This window comes from Physeter macrocephalus, chromosome 11, assembly GCF_002837175.3.
Source record: "Physeter macrocephalus isolate SW-GA chromosome 11, ASM283717v5, whole genome shotgun sequence".
Classification (NCBI taxonomy): domain Eukaryota; kingdom Metazoa; phylum Chordata; class Mammalia; order Artiodactyla; family Physeteridae; genus Physeter; species Physeter macrocephalus.
The window spans coordinates 102,774,827-102,799,996 of NC_041224.1; the positions used below are offsets into that span (position 1 = coordinate 102,774,827).

At 35.6% G+C, this 25,170-nt stretch overlaps 1 protein-coding gene across 4 annotated transcripts in view; it reads left to right on the plus strand.

Moving 5' to 3' along the window:
* Window positions 1-25,170, plus strand: part of DPH6 (diphthamine biosynthesis 6) — a 169,924-nt gene that overhangs the window by 94,347 nt on the left and 50,407 nt on the right. For 3 of the 4 annotated variants that reach the window (XR_008618626.1, XM_055088334.1, XM_055088335.1), the window contains exons 4-6: window positions 6,086-6,159; window positions 10,478-10,596; window positions 12,616-12,678. Coding sequence is in view for 3 of the 4 variants with exons in the window: in XM_055088334.1 (XP_054944309.1) it covers window positions 6,086-6,159; window positions 10,478-10,596; window positions 12,616-12,678 (256 nt within the window). In the remaining variant the exon portion in view is untranslated. The remainder of the gene's footprint in view (window positions 1-6,085; window positions 6,160-10,477; window positions 10,597-12,615; window positions 12,679-25,170) is intronic. The other variant, XM_007103574.4, reaches the window with a different exon arrangement.

Here is a 25,170-nt window from a genome sequence, read left to right on the forward strand (position 1 = left end):
CCTTTTGCACACAAGTAGGTGTAGAAATAGTAATAATGAAGTTGTGTTTTGTACCAGTTTATGAGTATGTGTCTGTTTTTGCAAGTGAACTCTCTATTGTTATGATTGGTGAGGTAGGTCAGTAGCTGCCTGGACTAGCTCCCCAGCAGTCTTGCAGGTGTGTTTCACATTGACAGAATTGGGAAAAAAGAGTGATCTAAGCAACAAATAAACTTGTGATGTCTACTTAGCTAATCTGATCATTGTATTTACAACTATTACATAGCATTTACATTGTATTAGGTATTTTTAGTAATCTAGAGAAAATTTAAAGTATGTGAGAGAATGTGCATATGTTATATGCAAATACTGCACCATTTTATGTAAAAGGTTTTTGAGCATCCTTGGATTCTGGCATCCACAGTGGGATCCTAGAACCAATCCCTCTGGATACCAAGGGACAACTGTACTCTGATGCTCAAGAGAGAAGAGAGAAAGATGGGGGTGCTGTCAGCATGTAGGAGAACTTGAAGCCACAGGAGCAAACAAGAACCTCAAGAAGCAGGACATAGAGTGAGAAGAGGGCTCAGTATATGACCCTGAGGGTTCAGTGACTTGTAAGAAGAGAGGGGAGGAGAAGGAAAATTCAGTAAAGATGTTGAGAAAGAGTTGCTGTGATAATGAGACACACACCGGGGATAGAATAATGGTGTGTGCACAGAAAAAGAATTTTGATGAAAAGGTAAGATAAAGTAACAATATTACCAAGTTCCTATTACATACCAAGATTTGTGCTAGGTGCTTTGTATATATTATCTCAGTTATTCCTTATAACAACCCCAAATATTATTAACCTGATTTTATATGTGAGAACACAGACATTAACCTATTCAGGTTGTCATAGCTGGTAAGTAGAATAACCAGCCTTAAAGGCCTGTCTGCCAACCATACTTGTGTTCTTTCTTGTATACATAGTACCAGATTCTGTAGAAAGTTCAACAGAACCACTGTATTTTACAATATTTTACAGTTAGGAAATTGGTTATGACCACTGAAGGGAAAGTTGTCAATGTTTAATGAAAGCAAGAACACAATACTTGACACATATTATTGCCAAATTCTTCAAAGAATAAATTTCAGACCCTCTTGTAAAATAAATATGGTTAATCAATTAATGAGTATCTATTGCTAAATTCAACACAATTCAGAGAATTTGGAGAGTTGAACACATATTAAATTATATTCCTGTCATAAAGTAGTTAAGAACAAAGAAGGCAAAAATAAAAATAAAAATTAGTAATGTCAGTAATAGAGAAGTTAGAGACAAGGGCCTGGGCCCTAAATAGTCTGGCACATTACTAAGCCACAGGGACTCCCAGACACAAGTGGAAACTGTTTAGCTGAGGCCATTATCACTATTGATGATGGATGTGTAAGTTCAACTCAGGAAATAATAAAATCAACAGTAGCATCACTGAGTACCAGAAACAGCAGCACATAATGTCATTAATCGTTTATATTACTTACTACCCTCAACCCTGCTCCAAGGTAGATAAACATTATAAGGGGGGCTTCCCTGGTGGCGCAGTAGTTGAGAGTCTGCCTGCCGATGCAGGGGACATGGTTCGTGCCCCGGTCCGGGAAGATCCCACATGCTGTGGAGCGGCTAGGCCCAGTGAGGCGTGGCCGCTGAGCCTGCACGTCTGGAGCCTGTGCTCCGCAACGGGAGAGGCCACAACAGTGAGAGGCCCGCGTACCGCATTATAAGGGATGCTAAGAAATTTTAACAAAATTCTGTGCACACACCATTACTCTATCCCGGTGGTGTCTCTTATTATCCTGGCCACTCTTTCTCAACGTCTTCACTGAATTTTCCTTCTCCTTTTCTTACAAGTCACTGCACCCTCAGGGTCATACATTGAGCCCTCTTCTCACCCTCTTCTCACTCTATGTCCTGCTTCTTGAGTTTCTTGTTTGCTCCTGTGGCTTCAAGTTCTCCTACATGCTGACAGAAACCCCATTTTTCTCTATACTCTCTTGAGCACCAGAGTATAGTCATCCCTCGGTATCCACAGAGGATTGGTTCCAGGACCCCACTGTGGATGCCAAAATCTGAGGATGCCCAAGTCTCATATAAAATGGCACAGTACTTGCGTATAACCTATGCACATTCTACCATACTTTAAATCCCTTCTAGATTACTTATAATACCTAATACCATGTAATGCTCTATAAATAGTTGCCAGTGTGCGACAAACTCAAGTTTTACTTTTTGAAACTTTCTACAAATTTTTTTTTAAATATTTTTGATCCACTGTTGGTTGAATCCATGTATGCAGAACCCATGGATATGGAGGGATGACTATACTCAATATACTGAATGGTCTTATCTACTTTGGATACCTAGCAAACAAATTGAACACAACACGTACGTTGCTAAATAAACTCAGTATTTTCTTTTAACACATATATTTCCTTTCTCAGTTAATCATCACTTAAATTACAGTCATTGGCCCCATGCTTTATGTGTGCTTCTTGTCACTGTTCACAAGTCCTACTAATTTTGTCTCTAAATCATTTTTGGAGTTTGCCCTCTTATCTCCATTCTTCAGTTCTTTCAGATTAGGCTCCTTCTTCTGTTTCTCTACTCTCTAGTCAATCCTTCACACTGTCGCCACGTTTATCTTTTTATTTATAAATATCATATCTCACTTGTTAAATTCTTTAGTGAGTCAAGAAAAGTGAAAACATATATTAACACAAAGCCATAAAGTAAGATTCATACCTTTATTCATAAGAACCTTAAACTCAAATATCCGTCAACAAGTGAATGGATAAACAAATGTGGCATATCCATACAATGGATTAAAATAGAATAGAAGGAATGAACTATGGGTACACATACAACATGGATGAACCTCAAAATCACACTGAGTGAAAGAAGCTAGAAACAAAGAGTACGTATTGTAGGATGCTATTTATATAACATTACAGAAAATGTAAACTAATGTATACTGACATAAAACGAATCAGTAATTGTATAAAGCCAGGAGTAAAGGGGAAGGGTTTATTTATTTATTTATTTGTTTTTAAATATTTATTTATTTATTTAGGCTGCACAGGGTCTTAGTTGTGGCACACGGGATCTTCACTGTGGCATGCCTGTGGGATCTAGTTCCCCAACTAGGGATCGAACCTGGGCCCCCTGCTTGGGAGTGTGGAGTCTTACCCACTAGACCACCAAGGAAGTCCCTGCAGCATATTTATTTTTATTTAAGTTATGTCACAGGGTGATTTACTTGGCTATGTCTTTATGCTGCCTCGGTATAACACTTTTTATTCTGGTAGTCTCGTAGCTCAGGTGAGACCTGAGCTTAGCTTTGTATTTTCTGCAGAGTAGATTGACTGTGTGATAGACTTTTATCTTTTATAGGTCTCTCTTTCTTCAAAATTAGTAGTATGTTCTGAATGATTAAGGATTCAACAGAAGTCTTATTTATCCTTGGATTATTCAGGGCTCACTAGGTTGGAAACATTTGTGACTGGACTGTAGAGTTGGTTGTCAAGGGTTATGTATTAGTCAGGGTTCTCCAGAGAAACAGAACCAATAGGATATATAAAGATGTATAGGAAGAGATTTATTTTGAGGGATTAACTTATCTGATTATGGAAGCTAAGAAGTCCCACACTCTCCATTTGCAGGCTGGACACCTAAAATGCTGGTAGTATATAGTTCCAGTCTAAACCCAAAAGCCTGAGAACAAGGGGGCCAGTGTTGTAAATTCCACTCTGAGTCCAAAGGCCCAAGAACCAGGAACACTGTTGTCTGAGGACAGGAGAAAATGGATGTCCCAGCTCAAGCAGAGAGTAAATGTGCCCCTCCTCTACCTTTTTGTTCTATTCAGGTCCTCAACAGGTTGGATGATGCTCACCTGCGTTGGTTAGGGCAATCTTTTTTACCCAGTCTACGAATTCAAATCATAATCTCTTCCAGAAACTTCCTCAGAGAAATAATGTTTTACCAGCAATGGGTACCCCTTAGCCTAGTCAAGTTGACACATAAAATTAACTATCATGGGTTAGTAAGCTAGTTAAAAAGTGATAATGAGCAAGAGATTAAAGCCCAGGAATGAAGGGCTTTGTTTGTCAAGTTAGGCCTTTATCTAGTTGTGGTGGTGGTGGTGGTCAGTAGTAGTAATAGTAGAAGTAGTAACAGAAGTAGTTATAAAAGTAGTATTAGTGATAACAAAGATTATGATAATGACAGAAGAAAATATTTACTGAGTGCTCACTAGATGCTAGTCACTGTTACTTACCTGTATTATATTACTCAGTGTTCACAATGCATGTAGACTAAGAAGAATTAAATAATTATTTTAAGGTTGTAGTGAACATTAAATGAGAATTTTAGAACATTAACACATTTTAAGTGGAGAGTAAATGCCAATTATTATTTTAACAGTGGCTTGACTTAGTTTAGAAAGAAAAACACCAATGACTTGTGTTTGTTTTCATGATCTATAGAGAAACACACACACACACACACACACACACACATATACTATTCAGTACCTTATATTTTCTTTTGGCAGTTAAACAATATATGGTAAAAGAATATAACTAAAATTTTGATTTTTGATAACATTATTCACTACTCTATTATCCTATGCCATATTTGCATTTAATGAGGATCACTATGCCTTGCTTTTTTCTAGTAATACAATGACTTTTATGAAAAGAAAATGGCTAGGAAGGTTAGAGAAAGGTTACAAGCAAATGTTCTCACAAAGTTGCTGAAATAGGAAAGCAAAGGAAATAGCTCTTTTCCTGGAATCCTTATCTAATAGAAAGAATCATTTTATTTTGGGGAGGTTTGGGAAGATGTTTCTCTATCATTTTAGAGGGGAAATTTTAAATTGGCTTTATCTTCAAAGACATGAGAGATTCCTGTTGTGCATTTTTGTTTATTTATTATGGCATCATTTTAGGACATTCGGAGTTATTTTAGAATGTCTCCAAGTATTACATTTATTTTTACGTGAAACACTATTGTTCTTTTTTGTAGGTGTCCAAGTTTGGAAAGACCAGTGTTAATAATGAAGTCATCTCTCTGAAGTAGTTTCTTCTGTACTCCATAGGCTAGGATGACTTTTCTTTTACGCCTATTTAGAGAATTTCTATTCAGTTTGTTATTAGTAATCACCCCCCAATCACTTTCTTCATATCTGTTTTCTAGATAACATTTCCCTAGTTTATACCTGTGTTGTGTGTGATTCTTCCTTAAGGGTATTATTTTATACTTCTTTACATTAAATCTCATCTTAGACCTGTCCTTTCAAATCCCCAAGTTGTCCATATCCATCCAGGTACTTGATTGATTTTCTTTTCTTTTTAATCCATCCTAGCTTTGTATCATCTGTAAACTTGATCATATTTGAATTTACATTCTCCTCCATGTCATTAATAGCTATGTTGGATAGACTAGTCCTCATCCCTGGGGGACTCTGCTGGATATACTGCTAGATGTTCTCAGCTCTACTGATAATAATTCATTGCTTCCTTCTCATCCTAGATTTCTTTATCCACTATTCTGTACTGTTATACAGGCAATGCCTCTATCATCTCTGCTTCCTGGATGCTCCTATGTCAATCATTTTAAGATATGGATTAAAATCATTGTATTCCTTTATCTACTTAATTTTTTGCTTAATTTTTTTAAAAAAAAGTTACTCAACCTGGGAATACATTGTCCTTAAATAGAAATTTCTCGGAAATTTCTTTCAAACATCAGTGAATCTTTAAAAATATATCAAGTGAGAAAACATTTTGGAAGTGCTGCCTTTATCTTCTCCATGGAAAATGGTCTCCAGTTATTTGGATTTTAGGTAAAAAGAATAATTATTTCCCCCCAGAGCTGAGAGGGTGACTTAAATATATATATTTTTAATATACTTTCTTTTTCTCTGAATGTGGATTGCATTTCCAGTAAGTCATTCTGTTTCAAGGTGGTCTTCTAAATGAAACACGGTTCATTTATAATTTTTAGAACATTATGCAGAGCCACATGTTATTTATTTTTTAATCATATTTTTTTCTTTATTTTCAGGAAAAAGAAGAAGTAGAGGGAATATCAGTAGGTGCTATACTCTCTGACTATCAGCATGTTCGAGTAGAAAATGTGTAAGAAAACGTTAATTTTGTCCTATATTTTTAAAGTTTATGTATTTTAAGAATGCGAATAAATAAAAAAATCAATATGGTATTGACATATATACACTAATATGTATAAAATAGATAAATAATGAGAACCTGCTGTATAGCCCAGGGAACTCCATTTCGCTGTACAGTAGAAACTAACACAACATTGTAAAACAGCTATACTCCAATAATAAATAAATAGATAATTGTATCCAAATAATAAATAGATAAGGTATTCTACATGCCCCATGAAACTAAATGTATTGCCCTAAGTAGCAAAAGTTGCACTTTTACTTTTTTTCTATCCTTATATCAACACATGAGAAAACTTACTTACTTACCATATGGAAAAATAAATTATTTATAATAAAAAATTGGAACAAAGATTTTTTTGAAGTCAAAGTATTATTTTCAGTTTTTCCTTATTTGAATTAGTACACCCTTTTAATAACATCATTTGTAATAAAAGTGCAGTAATATTTTTTTTAAATGTATTAAGAAATCTCTTTTTCTTTGGTCCTTAGAATTCAGTTCTTCACTAAAAATATTCATGAGATTGAAATACTTCTATAAAAAGCCATTCAATAAAAAAAAAAAAGCCATTCAACTTTAAAGGAATTTTTAGATTGTTGCTCCTCCCATCTCCCCCACCTCCCAAACAATGTAGTACTAGTAAAACATTGTCTGTACAAGTACCAAAATAGTCAACTCCTTTGATCTACTCAAAAAACATAAGGTCAGATGAAAATAATGATTATTAAATGTTGGTTTGGCAAAACACCCCCGAATGAATTTAATTTTCATTTTTAATTTATTCGGATAAATAAAATATTGTGTAGAGACTTTACATGTCATTATATTAGCAAAACAGAAAATAAGGACTTCACTATTAATCTTGAGCACAATTCGACGTAGAAATAAATGATTTTGCCATTTAAAAGGGTAAATGAAAATAAGATAAGGGCTGTATTTATGTAATAGTTTCATGTTCTTGACAAAGAAACATTCATATTGACTATCTCATTAAAAACTTGCATATTAATAGACTTGAAAACTTGTTTTATTTTTTTTTTTTTTTTTTTTTTTGTGGTATGCGGGCCTCCCTCTGCTGTGGCCTCTCCCGTTGCGGAGCACAGGCTCCGGACGCGCAGGCCCAGCGGCCATGGCTCACGGGCCCAGCCGCTCCGCGGCATGTGGGATCCTCCCAGACCGGGGCGCGAACCCGGTTCCCCTGCACCGGCAGGCGGACGCGCAACCACTGCGCCACCAGGGAAGCCCCTATTTTATTTTTTATTTTATTTATTTTCTCTCTAATTCCACAATGAATTTAAGGCAGTTAAATATATAGAATTTTTAAAGTAAGTGAAGGGAAAGCAGGGCAAAGAATAAATAAACAAAAAGAAGTATGATGATCTCATATTTAGGGGACTATCAGAATCTCTGGAGAACAGAGAGCGGAGGTGGAAGTGGGGGAGGAGGTCAAACGTGTATTTGGAAAAAGTTTTCCTTACATTCTGTCTGCCTACATTTGAGAACAGCTGATTTATAAATGGAGATGGATTGCATATCCCTTAGCCATATGTTAAAAATAATATTATTCTCATCAAGTTTTAAGTCATGTTCTCTGAGAACTATTTTGTTTAAAAATCTTTGTTTTTGAATAAGTTCAAACCTACATGGTTCACTGGGTAGCCAAGCTGCAGATAGGGCTGACATCTATTTATGAAAGCTTTAAGGAGCTGAATGAAAATGTGCTCCTGAGGTGAAGCTGCCTTATAGCAATATCTAAATGGGAGAAGGGCCCATTGATTACTCATAGGTAGAGGCAAGCTATTTCTCAAAATGCAATCTCAGGTACACTTCAACACATGGTTTAAGATGCCCAGATTATATACCATAAAGCACATCTGTAATAATTTAATCCTTGAAAATTGTAAAGCAGTGTTATTGGGAGTCTGTTGGTCTACAAACTCAGTTTTGAATTAGCTGATCTTCAATTTGTAGTTAGTGTTACATCATTATATTTTCAAGGTATAAAGCACTTAATAGATGTCACAAGCTCAAATGCAACAGTGATTTACAGAGGAAGCTTATTTCAGCCATGATATTTTAAACTGTTAAAGAATTTAAATAGGTAAAGAAGTATGACTTAAGTCTAAAAATAGCCAAAAGATCAGGGATACTGAAGAAACAATCAAGAATTTTTCAATAAGGCCTGGAAGGAATAAAATTTTTTTCAAAAAAAAAAAAAAAACCTTTAGCTGAAAAAGGTGGAGAGAAGTTTGATTAGTAGGCATTAAAGATTCGTGATAGGACAGCAAAAACTGTAATGCTTGTGTTACATGGATAGTTACAGTTTTATTATTTTTGTATTTATTAACTGCCTCCACATTGCTTTAGATGCTCAGGACATTTTACAAAGGTAAATTATATACTGATAAAAGTCTCTACATTCAGGAAGATTTTGATTTCTTTGAAGGTCAGGGTATATGTGCATGAAAAAAAGAGTGATATTTCTAAGACCATATATGAGTAAATGACTAAACGTGTGGTACATTTAATAGGTACTGGGATTACCTGAGAAAGAGTTCAGTGTGTGCTGGAGTAGTCAGCCAGGAAATCTTACTGACACTAGGGATGATGGGGTTTAGAGCTATGTCTTTTTAATTTGAAATCTCATCTCAGCCACTTAACTCTGTGACTTGAACAAGGCACTTGGCTCTGACTACCATTTACTGAAGACCTATTTTATCCAGGTATTGTACTACATTTTTTATCTATATTACTTTTAATCGATTAATCAATTAATCTACATTAATTTTAATCAATTGGTCCTCCCTGAGAAAGTGACATTTAAGCAAAGGCATAAAGCAAGTGAGGAAGTTAGGGAACATGGCAAGTGTGTTAGGCAAGAGTGAGCAGGCCAGGGGTGGCGGGTTGGAGAGGAGAGTAGTGAGAGGTGAGGTATGAGAGCCAACCAGGGTGAGATCCATGTAGGTCTAATTTACTAGGAGTAATGGGGAGAGTTCTGAGCAGAGAAATCCCATGATCCGTTTATGTTTTAAAAGGGTCACACTGGCTACTATATTGAAAACTGATTTTAAAAGGGCAAGAATGGAAATGGGAAGAAGTTAGGAGAGATACTGTTGGCTCATACCAGCATGTTAGCAGTGGTATTGGTGAGGAGTGGTCATATTCTGCATTGTGGTAGATTGGATGTGGAATGTGAAGAAAAGAGGAATAATGAATGACTTCACTTTCTAATATTTTAATCTTCTCAAGAACTTTGGAAGGAAATATTTTTGTCCATATGTATGAACTGGGAAACTAAAGGCCTGGAGCTTAGCTCTGACTTGTCAAAGTCATGCAGCTAGTGAGTGTAGAAGGAGGTTTCAAACTCAGATTTGTCTGGAATCTAAAATCTGCATTCTTTCTACAGCAACATAATGTAAAATATGCAGTACAGTACCTGCAGCATACTAGGTATTCAATGAATGTATGTTTTGTTCTTACTATTTTCTTTTCACTCGGTCGAATTCTTTTTTTTTTTTTTTTTTTTTTGGCTGTCATTATGATTATGCTTTTTCTTAATTCTTTTTGTTTGTATTAACATATCTTTATTTTACCTTTCTTTTTTTATTGAAGTATAGTTGATTTACAATATGTTAGTTTCAAGTGTACAGCAAAGTGATTCAGGTATATATTTTTCTCAGATTCTTTTCCATTATAGGTTATTACAAGATATTGAATATAGTTCCCTGACAGTAAACCCTTGTTTATTTTATGTATAGTAATTTTTATCTGTTAACCCCCATACTTCTAATTTATCCCTCCCCCTCTCAGAGTCAAATTCTTTAAAAAAAATTTCAGAGTTATTAGATAAGAATAATTCATATAACCATAGGTATTATAAATGTAATCAGTATATAATTATTTTATTAGGATAAATGTATTTGCCTGTGCTTCACAATTTTGATACCCAAGAAAGTTCTAAAACAAGAATAAACATCCATTAGCATTTGGAAGCTTTTTTGCATAGATTTCTAAACTTAGAGTCTTACTAAAATTAATATTTCTAATCTGCCTGGAGATTTCATATTTATCTGTTTATGCATTGCCCATGGAAATTAACTATATTTATGTTGTATATATAAACATCATTATGCAAAATGTGTTTTTAAAAGTATTTTATATGCTAAAATCCTTGAGAGAAGCAGTATGTTTAAAATCAAATTAATTGCTATGGATCCAAGTATAGAACATTAAGATATCATCTGATTTTTTAAAAATTATGTTACAGGTGTAAAAGGCTTAATCTCCAGCCTTTAGCTTACCTTTGGCAAAGAAACCAGGAAGATTTGCTCCGAGAGATGATATCATCTAACGTTCAAGCAATCATCATCAAAGTAGCAGCTCTAGGTAAGTAACCAGAATTCCAAGGGAGCTGTCTGTTACCACACAGATAATCTGAGTTCACTAATAAGCAATTACAAGTAAAAAGGAAGAATGACTTAGAATATAAAAATGTGGAGTCACAAGCTGAAGAAATTGAGTAAGGGGAAGTTTTATAATGGTCTTTTGATTATTAACCAAAGTGATTAATAGTGAGCCTCATTTCTTTTTTTAGTATATAACTACCTCTAAAACTGGTATTTTATTGTGGTCCTTCAATTTAAGTTCTTTTTATAAGATATGGAATTCGTATTCATAGGAAACAGAAAATATAGTTTGATTTTTTTTGAAGCTTTTTAAAATCTGTATTTGGTACAACACATGATATTTTCCTTGTATTTTTTTTAACATACTTTGAATAATACTGAAATAGAAGGATTGTCTTTGTTTGTGGTATCAGAAATAAGCCGTGTTAGTGGGTTTTTGTTGAGGATGATGAGAAATTCATGTTTGAGAAAATGTCGTTTGGTCAGTTAGCATAGACACAACAGGCAGCTGGTAATCTGATTCAAAAATGGATATTACATATGAACACATTTAATTTGTTGCTTTGAATTTTTATAATTACATTCATTTTCAAGAAACCATGGGATTTGAGCCCAATTCATTTATTTCATGAACCTATTACAGTAAATGCCCTGGAGCCTCAGGGTTCTCAAAGCCTAAAACATGTACCTCATTTGAGAGTGTTCACCTTGCTGATCTCTAAAATAACAAGGTCCAAAGCTGTGGAAGATTTCACAGATAAATTCACATTTTAAACAGCATTAAAAGGAAGATTCCATAATATTTCTTCTTGGTAAACACCAAACTACTCTATTCTTGTGGAAGTTGAGGTGTTATCTTTAGTGGAAAGCCTTATTTAGAGAACATGCAGTTGATCTCCTTAGCTGTTAAAAAGAAAAACATTGAGGTGGTGTTATGTTCTCATTTTTGAGAAAATGTTGCTCAATAACTCTTACAATTGAAGTTCTCACTACAGATATATTTGTCATATGAGTTTCTATATGAATGTATACAGAATATGCTCTCTCACTTTCTTTGTCGCTCGCTCTCTTTTGGATTTTCTCAGATTGCATAGTTCTGTAATGAAGTTCATGTGCACCTCACTGGACAGTACATATTCTGTCCCTTTTACTACTAGAAAATGGAATGGATTAGAACCCTGAGAGATCCTGCCCCGTTAGAAAGACAGAGCAATAGAATATGACCTTACTGCCACCTTTATTATAGTATGTTGCTGATATTGCTTGTCTTTTCATTTGTGTGTGTGTGGATGTGTGTGCGCCTCTCTGTAAAGGTTGGGGATGGTGATTAACTGTATTAAACTTTTGGGTAAAATATAAAACTGAGGTAATTTGTCCTTGACATCCCAATGACAAAAATATAGATCTGATTTGAACATTTACAGCACATAGTTTCTATTGATTGCCTATAGGTGTGCAAAGATGAAAGTTATTCTCAAGAACACTATCAAAGAAAGATGTGTTGAGTGGCACATTCCTTCTAAAGACACAAACATCAATGATGCAATATAGGTTTCCAAGCTTCCCCACACACACAATTTAAAATTTTCAGAAAAAGTTTTAAACAAGAAATGGGACAGTAGGACCTTTCCATTCACAGGGGGTCAGCAAAGTTTTGTGGCCCATGAGATTATGGAATGGTCTTATAAAAGGGTTGATTCTATATGGACATATAAAAAACAAATATCGAATAATTGTGTTACGCAACCTTGGTGTCTTGCAGGCGTGAGTGAACTCGTGAAATTTGCACATTAACGGCTTAGTGCTTAAAGAAGTTTCTGGTTTTTAGACTTATTTAAAGAAGTGTTTCCACATTGGATTTAAGAACAATCCTGCCTTTTAGAAATATTTATTTTTAATTGTATGAGTATTACATGAAAACATTCTTGTCATGTAATGTTAAATTTTCATGGTTACAGAAAAGATTTGATGTGTTTTCTATCTGCTCCTCTGTTGCCAGTGAGTCCCTTTCCCAGAGATACCCACCAGAGTGATGCTGATCATCTTTTTAATCACTTTTTTGGTATGTGTGTATGTAATATTTAAAAATCCATAAAACAATCATAGTACTTCTACATAGAAATATTATATGAAGAGTATCTTACTCTGCGTATTGATGGGCAACTTGCCTTTTTTCACTCAACAATATGTTTTGGAGATTTTTTTTTGTATGTCAATAAATGTAGATTTACTTCATGTTTTGTTTTGTTTTTAATTAACCTTTTATTGAAGTATAACATAAATAGAAAAAATTGCACAAATTCTTGTGTCCATCTTGATGAATTTTCAAAAAGTGAACATATCTATGTAATCAACACCCAAATCTAGATCTAGAATATTGCTAATATCTCCCTAGTCAATACTTGCCTTGCCCTCCCGGAGGTAAATAGCTCTTCTGATACTTAATACCATAGATTTGTTTTTCCTGTTTTTGAATTTTATATGGCTGAATCATAGAGTATAGGCTCCATTGTGTCTGGCTTCTTTGGCTCAACATTATGCTTATGAGATTCATCCACGTTATTGAATGATGCAATAGTTTGCTCATTTCTCCTTATAGTGTAGTGTTCCATTGTAGGAGTAAACCACAGTTGAACTGTCCATTCTATCTTTGATAGCCTGTGGGTAGTTTCTAGTTTGGTACCATTATAAATAGTACTGCTATGAACATATAGTGTCATTTTGCACATTTTCTGCCCCAGACCTAGAACATTCATTTCTTTAAGAAGGCCTTGGGTTTTTTTTTAAATGGGAAATGATATATATGTATGTGTATATGTATAACCTCAGGAGTTCATGATATTTGAAATCAAATTTAGTAATATATAAGGACTGTAATTATTCTGTCTTCCGTCTGTGCTTTCTTCCACAGTGAAAAATGCTCTTGATTCTCAAGGACATAGGAGATGTTATTGATTAGAAGATCCCATAATTACTGGGAACAAAAGATCAAGTAGTAGGTCTGTAACCCACTCTTTCCAGTAACTGGGGTAAGTCCCCTGGAAAAAAAGGAAGAACTCATATAATCTCCTTATAAACATTAATTACAGATGTCATGGCAAAAATAAACAAAACAAAATCACTAATGATATTTACTAGTGGGGCGGAGTCCTTATCTTTAAACTGCCTTTAGCAGGATATATCTGGTTGCTATGGTTGGTTTTGGTAAACAAACCTGGAATCTTTGGGTTTGGGGGCATGGCTCCCTGGAACATGTCATGTAAGGTATGTAACTATCTGAATAGGAAATCAATCAAGATGTTTTATGACTGAGGTAGCTATTTTCTGTGTAAGTGATGTAAGCTACATGCATTGCTTAGAGACCTTACCTGTTGACCTGGTTCACAGCAGGTTCAGTGTGACCAGAAAACACCTGGAGGGCTTCACTCATAGTTCTGGCCCTCTCCCTGCTTCACCTGGCCCTTTGATTGCTTGTATCCTTGGAATTATTAGTAAAGCTTGATACTAGGTAAGGTCTCTGGTTTGTATGAGTCTGATTTCACAGTACAGACTTTGTTATTGCAAATTGGCCTAGTCAGTGGGATTTTGTTTTTCAGACCCACAGATATATGACACCTTTTGGCAAGAAAAAAAAGGGTAGAAAATGGTGATGAGGACTTAACTATTGTTAGCAGCCCTGGTAAAAGCAGGACAGTTTAAAAACAACAAAAAAAGAGATAGTAGTTGGAGAAAAAGCTTGAGACTGTCTTTACCCATCACTGGAAAACCTTCTGCTTCCGTATATATTTGCTAACAAAGTAACTAAATTGATCAGTAGAAATACCATACAGGTAGTTGGAGACCAAAGTCAGGTGACTACTCAATGCTAAGAGTATTCTGTTTAAGAGTTAGTACTCTTTATAGAAAATAGCAGCAGAAGCCTGGGGAATGATTATTGACATGGATTTTTAGAATTAACAATCAGGAAGCCATATCACTATTCTCTAGACATTGTTGAATGGAAAGGAGTATCTAGGTTGAGCAGATGGATGATATGACAGTCCATTCTGTATACTTCTGAACAATATGACAACTAACTCGCTATAGTGCATTATGGTTGGGATTTGGCAATCTTACCCTGAGAGGAGTAGGTGCCTCACCCCTTCCCTGAACTACAAATGGAATACTCCTTCCAAAGCAATAATATAAATGGTATGAGTTACAATTAACCCTAGACTGGCTTTATTAAGACCAGAGGGAGACACATAATTTGATGCCATTGGCACAAATGATGAAGTCATGCGAGTAGGTCATCATGCAAACATTGCTCTTGGGAAGCCAAGAGACTATTCAGGGCAGTAACTGATCTGCTGGCTTAGTTACCATGCATAGGGCTGCATTGTGAAAAAACCGCCAAGCTATTCAAAAGAAAGGAGGCAAAAAGGAGAGAAATGAAAAATAGGAGAACAGTAACTGGCTCAACCAGGTGGAGTTGTTTAGATGACTTCTGAAAAATGGGTTGACAAAGTAGGAAATTGATGGAGTTTTTACTAAGCATCTAATAAAGCACTATTAAGTTTTAGGAAATGGGAGAGGCATTCTGGCACCACCTTTTAAAATGCTTCAGCAAATTCATTCTATCTATTCTGGAGAAATTTAGCCCAATTATGAGGATCATGATTTACAATGGAAAATAAAAAGGGCACTGAATTTATTCTCTCAGAAAGCCGTAGAATCTGAAAAACACTGAGAAGTCAGATCTGTTTGCCCAGTCCCTAGCAGGGAATCTTAGGCTACATACACTGTTGGGGTGGAATGCAGAACTTTTTAGTTAGATACTGGGCTCAGTATCCTATGTAATCCCTATGAAAGATAGGAATTGTGCACTGAAAGGCTGAGGGTGAAATTTGTGGTATATAGGAATGCTGTAGTGGAGAAAACCAAAGTAGGGCTAAGGTTAAAAATTGGAAAATATAACTCTTGAGCTTCTCCTGTGGTCATTTCATGTTTACCTGAATGCATAATTGGTATGGATATTATGTGTGAATAGTATATGTTGCCCTTCCCTTTTTTACAGGGGATGTGTACTAAGTCTGTCCCTTCATTTTGTTTTAACTGGACATGCTAAATGGAAACCTTTGGAATTGCCCAGGCCCTTCTTAGTAGTAAACACTAAGCAATAAGGATTCCAGGAGGTCAATAGAAGATCACTGCTCATTTTTAATCATCTAGTCTGGCTAGTTCCTGGAGGTTAACAATATGCAATCAAGGATTATACAAGGTAGTTCTTCTTATTGCTATAGCTGTACCAGATATAAAAAGACTATAAACAGGAAGTGCAAAAGGACCAGGGGGACTAGTATGCCATTATAGCCCTGACCAACACCTACTTTACAATACCAGTTTCAGAGTTCATCCATGTTCAATATGTTCCATTCTCATGGACTGGAACTCAATATACATTTACTGTGCTGCCACTGTAATGTTTAAATTCATCATCACAATCCAGTGAGGTAAGACTTGGACTTGAAAAACATTAATACCAACCAAGTTAGTGCATTGCATTGATAAAATCGTGAGAATTGCCTCTTCAGAGGAAGAAACTCAGGAGGAGTTAAGAACTATATTATATATATGAAAAATAGAGGCTGGCTGACAAATCCAGCTGAAATTCAAGGGCTAGCTCAGTCTTTGAGTTTCCTGAGAATTATATGGGCTGGAGCAACCATGGGACGTTCCTCAAAATGTGAGAATTAAGTTGATATATCCCACAGAATTCACAAATAAACAAGAATCTAAGACTAGAAGGGCTTTTTGGATTTAGGCAAAAACATTCATCATTTAGGGATCCTGTTCATCCCTATTCACAGAACCACCATAAAGAAATCTGAATTTGAGTGGAGACCTGAGCTAAAACAAGCAAATTGTAATCCCTAAGAGAAGGAAAATGAGTGAGGTGAGTGCTACAATTGTCTTAGCTAACTGCCTGGAGGTAATTTCTACACTGCAGCATAAGGGAAAAGAACCCAAAGAGAGCTCAGGCAGTTTTCACTGAACTGAGGAGACAGAGATCGCAATTCAGAGAGACCAAGGGCTGAGATTTTGTGGGACAGAATACCAGGCAGAAGGGATCTTCATGGAGAGAAACCTCTGTAGACCTATAGAAAGCTTCCCTCAGTCTTTGGCAGAGTATGGATCTGCATATGTATGAAAGGGAGCTACCTCCAGCTGAAGAAAGAATCATCAAAAAATAGTAGGCTGAACAATTTCCAGAGTTCACATAAAACTGGAAACATCCATGTTTCCACCAGTGGAAAGACTTCATCATACATGAGATATCAGGTAGAGTCCTCAAACAGGTATCACCTTAGTAGTCATGAGCCTTAGACTAAAGGCTGCTACGAACCTGATCTAGCAAAATTTAAAAGCAAGCCTCCAAAGGATCAAACTGATTTCACATAACTTAACTTATGCCAGAACAAAATCTAAAACTATTTAAAGGAAAATAATAAAATCCAACACATAGTATAAAATTCATAGTGCCTTGCGTCTTAGTTACCAGGCATGCAAAGAAGCAAGAACATGTGATTAATACTGAGAAAATCGATCAAAATACACCCAGATTTGGAACTGGCAGGCAAGGAAGTTATAACAGCTCTTTTTTTTTTTTTTGTGGTACACGGACCTCTCACTGTTGTGGCCTCTCCCGTTACGGAGCACAGGCTCCGGACACGCAGGCTCAGCGGCCATGGCACACGGGCCTAGCCGCTCCGTGGCATGTGGGATCTTCCCAGACCGGGGCATGAACCCATGTCCCCTGCATCGGCAGGTGGACTCTCAACCACTGCGCCACCAGGGAAGCCCAACAGCTCTTATAAATATGATCATAATGTTCTAAAAACTAGAGGAAAACATGATTATGATAAGAAATAAAAAATATAAAAAGGCCCAAATACTACTTCAAAAATACCTTATCTGAAATGAACAATACACAGCAATTAGACATTGCAGAAAAGATGAGTGAATCTGAAGACAAATAGTATCTGTCAAAAATGAAGCGTAGAGGAAAAAAAGGACAAAATAATTAACGCTGTGTCAGTGAGCTGTGGGACTATAACAAGCAGACTAACTTAGGTGTAGTGTCCTAGGAAATAGGATGGGGAGAATATTTGAAGAAATAATGGGCAAAAGATTTTTCCAGTTTGATGAAAACTCTACATCTACAGATCCAAATTTTCAGTGAACCCAAGCAGAAGAAACATGAGGAAAATCACAAGGCACATTATCATCAAATTGCTGAAAACCAGTGGTCAAGAGAAAATCTTAAAAGCAACCAATGTGAAAAAATTAATTCTATACAGAAAGCAAAGTTAAAATAATCAACAGGCTTTGCCTCAAAAGCTGTCCAAAATGGAATACAATGAATTTATATCTTAAGGTACTGAAAATCAATAAAAGTCACCAAGAATTTTATACCCAGTAAAAATAAATTTCAAAATGAAGACCATATAAAGACATTCTCAGATGTACAAAAACTGAGGGATTCATCACCTTTAGATCTGCATTTCAAGTAATATTAAAGGAAGTTTTTTGGACAGAAGGAAATAATAATTGATGAAATTTGAATCTTACAAGGTGATAAAGAGCAATGAAATAATAAAGTAGATAAATTTTAAGTCTATTTTAACTTTTAAAAAGATAAGCTAGATTATTTAAAGCAAAAATAATGGTAGTGAGTTGTGGGGTTTATATGGGAAGTAAATATATAATTATAGTAGCACAAATAGTATAAGGGGGAAAGTACAGTGAAATGAAGGTACAATGTGTAAGATTCTTAAATTATACATAATTATATAATACTATTTGATTGTGGACTGATAACTTACAGATGTAAAATGTAAACCATAAAGAACCACTAAAAATTAAAACAGGTGTATAGGAGAGTAAATTGAATATTATAAAATAATCCAAAAGAAGTCAAGAAAGGGAAAAAACAAACAGAACAGATGAGTAAAATAGAAAACAAAAAATAAGATGATAAATTTAAACTTAATCATTTCAATAATTACACTAAATGTAAATTATTCAAACACCTCCAATTAAAAGGGAGGGATTTGCAGATTCAATTAAAAAATGCAAAAGAAGGCTCAACTATATGCTTTCTATAAGAAACTTGCCTTAATTGTAAAGACATAAATAGGTTAAAAGTGAATTGATGGAAAAAGATACTCCATGGTAACACTAATTCAAAGAAAGCTGAGTTGGTTATATTAATATCAGACAAAGTAGTCTTTAGAACAAGGAGTGTTATTAGGGATAAAGAGGGACATTTCATAGTGATAAAGGGGTCAATTTATCAAGAGAGCACAGCAGTCAAAAAGATCTGTGCACCCATAACAGTGCCTTAAGATACACAACACGAAACTGATATAAGGAGAATTGGACAAATCCACGGTTATACACAGAGCTTTCAACATTTTTTTTTCAGTAATTGCTAAACCAGGTACAGTAGACAGAAAATTATTAGGATATAGAATGTTTGAACAACACTACCAACCAACTCACCCTACTTGCCCCTCATAAAACACTTCATGCATTAGCAGCAAAATACACATTTAAGCACACATGGACCATTCATCAAGATAAACCAGATAAACCATATTGTGGATCATAAAAGAAGTCTCAGTATATGTCCTCATACTGAAATCAGACAAAGTATGTTCTCTGAATATACAAAAATTAACAGATATATCGGGAAAATCCCCCACACTTTGAAATTAACCAATATACTTCTAAATAACCCACTAGTCAAAGAAGAAAGTATTTGAATTGAATGAAAATAAAACTGCAACGCATCACAATAGTGGGATACAAGTAAAGCTTCGTATTATAATTATTCCATTTCTATGACATTTTGAAAATAGAAAATTATACAGACACATGGTAAATAACTGGTTGCCAGATGCTGGGAGTTGGGGTAAAGACTAACTGCAAAGCAGGAAAAGAACAGCCTACAACTTCTCTCATGAACGTTTTAGAGTGGTGGAAATATTCCATATCATTATGATGGTGGCTACATGCCTGTATATATTTCCTGAAACTTAAAATTGGTGAATTCTATTTTAAAACGAATTTAAAAAATGAAAATAAACAGGGCAGTGAATAAAATTTCCCAAAGACAAGGACTGGCATATTAACTGTCAAGTAGATTATATTGGACCTTTACCAGAAGCCCCAAGAGACTGCAAATGAGTGTTAACTAAGATGATGCCTATTCAACACTAAGCCTTACTCAACTTAAGCAACATTGGGAAGTACAGTTAAAGTTTGGAGCAGCCAGTTCCCCATCTTTTGGTCCACTTCAGTATATTCTGACCACTGTATACATTTCACTGCTATAAATACACAGAAATGGACAAGAAATATCTCATGGACCTACTACATTTGTTAGCATCCTTAGAGCAGCGATGTAATTGAAAATTGGAATGGGGAATTGATGCACTAGTTAATTAAAATGGCTGGTAAGGAAAAGAAAAGATTTATGGTTAGCTTAACTAGTTAAATTATTTTGTGCTAACATTGATTATGATAGGAAGTAATGCCAAGACTCTACTGGCAAGGGTTCTAGGATTGGGAGGTAGGAATGAGGTGATGGGAGATCATGCAAGTACACAACTATATTTTTCCTATTTCACAAATTTTTTCTTTTTTTTTGCCTGATCTATACTGGTCCCAGGCCTGAGTTTAAAGTTACATGTACCAAAATAAAGTGTTATCAATGCACAGAACACAATACTACTAAATTTGACAGTGCATATTCTTAAAGACTTTTAGGGGTATGACATAGCTTCACCCATAGAGATAAATTAAGGCCTATCTCTAAACACAGGGCCATGTGTCCTGTGATTCTTTATCTGTCAAATCCTGTAATATCAGCCTGCGAGTCAGTCCAAGGAGAAGTGCTAACAAGCCTGCTGTTTTTACTGCCCCTGTGGGTTTATAATACATCTACTGAGCCAGAAAGGCCAATCATAGGGGAAAGTATATGGGTCAAAACAGGTAATAAATGGAAATGGAGGGGATCAGAGGAGATGGAAAAGCACTTATAAGTAGATTACAATTCTGTGGCAGAGTGCAGTCATGTGACCTCCGTGCCAGAGCCTCTGAGCTAGAGAATAACACTCTTAGGCATCCCTCTCAGATCTGATGCTGACTACTTAACTTATGTTGAGAGAAAACTCTGGACCTCTTTTCTGCAGAGAAGGGAAGTTGCTGATATATGAGCTCTACGTGAAGATTTTACCTAGACAATTTGAAGCAACAAAATGACAGTGTTCTAATTGATGGTTCAGAGTAGGGGTAGTTTACTACAGTTACCATTCAGTTATTGGTTTATTGTCTATAGCTACCATTCTGATCATTTTTCTGATGATTATTGCTAATGAATTATGTAGGTGGAGGATTCTGAACTGTAGAGCTTTTGCACTCTTTGTGGGCATAAAGCAAAACAATATGTTGCTAAGACATCTACCTAGGTATAATGGATAGCAGATTTTTACTGCCTGCCGTAGCTTGATCTAGTCCTTCAAATACAGAATATGTGAATGTAATGGACTTCATTTAAGGAAATTGGAACATGACCCTTGAGGGAGATGGATTTGGTAGAGATATAATGAATTGATATAACTTCTCTCTGGAGTTATGCAAAGTACATTTATGGAAAACCTGTGACACCCAGGCAGAGGTGTATTTGGTATAATACACCAATTGATAATCTTATGGGGCTTAACGTTATTTTTGCGTACAAGCCATTTTCCTAAATTGTACAAATGCCACTAATGTACCATGGTCATAACACATGTTGTGGGTTGATTACTATTGCCTCTGCTGTGCAAGATGTTCTGTAGGGATTTTTGATCCTGGTCTTGCGATACTACATCAGACCAAAATATGGAATGTTCCTGGAAGTTCTTCATGTTGAAAAGAACCTGCTAGTCCAAATATAGACACTAGAGGGAGCTCTTTTCCAGGAGACTGACTACATCTAGAAACGGCCCTGAAGGGAGAGCAAAGCTTTAAATGACTGGACTAAAGGAATATTTACTTTCATGAAACATTGTGTCAGTCAACAGTATAGGAAGAGGGCCTGAATACTTAACCAGAAAAGACTATGAATATTCCACTCATTATGGAAGTTGCTATTTTTTTTTAAATTTACTTAATTGTATTTATTTTATTTTTGGCTGCGTTGGGTCTTTGTTGCTGCGCGCAGGCTTTCTCTAATTGCAGCGAGTGGGGGCTACTCTTTGTTGCGGTGCGCGGGCTTCTCATTGGGTGACTTCTCTTATTGCAGAGCACGGGCTCTAGGCGCACGGGCTTCAGTAGTTGTGTAGTGTGGGCTCAGTAGTTGTGGCTCGCGGGCTCTAGAGCACAGCCTCAGTAGTTGTGGCCCATGGGCTTGGTTCCTCTGTGGCATGTGGGATCTTCCTGGACCAGGGCTCAAACCCGTGTCCCCTGCATTGGCAGGTGGATTCTTAACCACTGCGCCACCAGGGAAGCCCCGGAAGTTGCTATTTTTAAAGAGCAAAGGAGTATCAGAAGCCAAGCTAAGGATGCCAGTGTACAGGAATACTACCATTAGCCTAGATTGTGGTAGGACATTACTGGACAGTGTGACCCCTATATTTGTTTTCTAATGGCCCAGGTACCACAGATAGATCTAAAGGGGATTTATCTTTCCATGGTGCATTGATTGAGATTGGCCAGATAAAGGAGTGACACTGTGTTTACCTGAAGAGAGCATTTTGCACAATGATATCTGGAAGCCAATGACTGTTAAAACCTACACTGTGATATCTGGGATATAGTTAAATTCTCAAACCAGATGGAATCCACAACTTAATTGAACAGTAATCTCTGGTCACTACCCTGGTCACTGAATGTGAATGTGCATGAGAAAAAGTTGGTTTTTTGGGGCAAGAAATGGAGAATGGTGCTATAATTCTAATTGACCCTTTATGCCAACCTGGGCCAGAGCATAACCAGTGTGACAGTGAAGGACTTGGAAAGATGTGTGTTCTGATAGTCCTGGACCTCTCCCTGATTTGCTGTGTTGTTTATTTCTGTTCTTTAAATTATCAGTAAAGATTGATGCTGAATAAGGTCTTGGATTTGTTTGACTCTGACTTGACAGTCCAGTCTTTTGGTTTAACTCAATTTCTCATTTATTTTGTACCACATTGTATATGTAGGGTTGTAGAGAAAATAGGCTTATGTTTCTGCATAATTAGGGCTTTCTGAACAAATTTTGCAGAAACTTGGGACCTCGGCTAAAAGACAAGCATTAGAATTTAATGTATGTTGGAGTAGACAGAGCGGACTGCAGAGAGATTTACTTCTCTGGAGGTCTGTGTTTACATTTCAGGGGTGGGGGTTGAGACCAGGACCTTAAGAGACATCTTCTGGGTTGTAAAGCTGCAGACACTAGTTTATTCCTCCCCAGAGAGATTTTTTTTACGTTCCAAAATGAAGACACAAGTCTTTCCCTTTAGTTTTCCAAAGAAGCTCTCAGAAGGAGAAGGAAAACAACTGTCTCTTTTTTCCTAAGTAAATATACAGATTTATACCTTACCTACAGAAGATGGAATTACTTGAAAAATTCCATCTCATTCTCATCACCTTGCTCCTGGGATAAGACCTGGGGACCAGAAGAGCCAGAATGGTATTACCTACTTACCGTATGTAAGTAGTAATAATAATCTGTTCTGCTCCAAGAGACTCATGTTGGCACTCGGCATTAGTAATAAATATAGGTATTAAAATTTTAACAATGTATGATACAGTCTCAGAATAACCATGCTAATACCACCACCATTAATGTGATTGTTGAGAACAGTTAAAAATAATTTTTTACACGTGGTTTCCTGCATTTCACTTCCCATTTTTTATGAGTTCTACATCTGTTTTGTCTGAGCATATAACTATTAAATACTGTACACTATTTTTTAACAGTTTTATGGAGATACAATTAACATGCCATACAATTCACCCATTTAAATTGTACAATTCAGTGTTTATTAGTATATTCACAGAGTTGTGCAGCAATCATCATAATCAAATTTTAGAACATTTTTGTACCCGCTCCCCCATAAGAAACCCATACCCATTACATTCCCCATTTCCTCCCAGCCTTCTACTCCACAAGTCCTAAGCCCCACAGAGCTGCTTTGCATCTTTATGTCTTTATATATTTGCTGTTCTGGATATTTCCTATGAATGGAATACTATAATATGTGGTCATTCATGACTGGCTTATTTCATTTGGAATAGTGTTTTCAAGGTTTATCTATATTATAGCCTGGATCAGTATTTATTTATATATATTGCTGTGTAACATTGCACAGTGAATTGTCCCTTTTTTTAATTGCTTGATTTAGTTTGCTCATACTCTGTTTAGGAATTTTGCATGTATGTTCATAAGAAGGATTGACCCATAATTTTCTTTCCTAGTAATGACAGATGTGGGTGATAAGGTTACCCTGGCCTCATAAAGCTTAGAAGTGTTTCCTCTTTTTCTATTGTCTGAACGATTTTCTGTAAGATTGGTATTAATTCTTTCTTCAGAGTTTTGAAGCACTTATTGCTTAAGCCATCTGGACATGGTGATTTCTTTTGGGGAAAGTTTTCAATTAGTGATTCCATTGCTTTGTTAGGTTAAGACTATTCAGATTTTCTATTTCTTATTTCAGTTTGGTAAGTTGTGTTTTTCTCTGAATTTGTCCAAAGTTTTGAAAATTATAAATATAAAGCTTTTAATGTTTCTTATTGTCTTCTTATCATCTGTGAGATTGGTAGTGATGTCATTTTTTTCATTCCAATTGGTAATTTGTTCTTTTCCTTACTTTATCTGTCTTGTAGGGGTTTATTGATTGTATTATTGACAAGCTTTGATTTTGTTGATTTTCTAAATTACATGTTGGTGTCTTTAGATCCTTAATTTCTACTGCTGTCTTTATTATTCCTTCCCTTATACTTTCTCTGGGTTTAATTTGCTGTTTAGTATAATTGACATATAACATATTAGTTTTAGGTATATAACATAATGATTATATATTTGTATATATTGTGAAGTGCTTTCTAATTTCTTGATATATACATATACACTAAATTTCACCCTTGTTTTCTAATATATATATATATTTATGCTATAATTTTTCCTGTAATTGTAGCTCTAGTTGTATTTTCATTATCAGTTAGTTCAAAATGCTTTCCAATTTTCATTGAAATGCCTTCTCTAATCCATTGGTTATTTAGAAATGTGTTATTTAGTTTCAAGTATTGCTTAGTTTCCAAACATGATGGCTTCCTATTTGTCTTTATATTATTGATTTCTGACTCAATCACATTTTAGTCAGATAACATACTCAGGATTATATCAATTTTTTAAAAATTTAAGGGGATGCTTTATAACCTAGCATATAGTGTAATCAATAAGTTATTTCTTAATTTTTCTTCTTATTTTATCCATTTGATGTTATCTATTTTTCATGATTTATTGTGTTTTCCTTTATTTTCT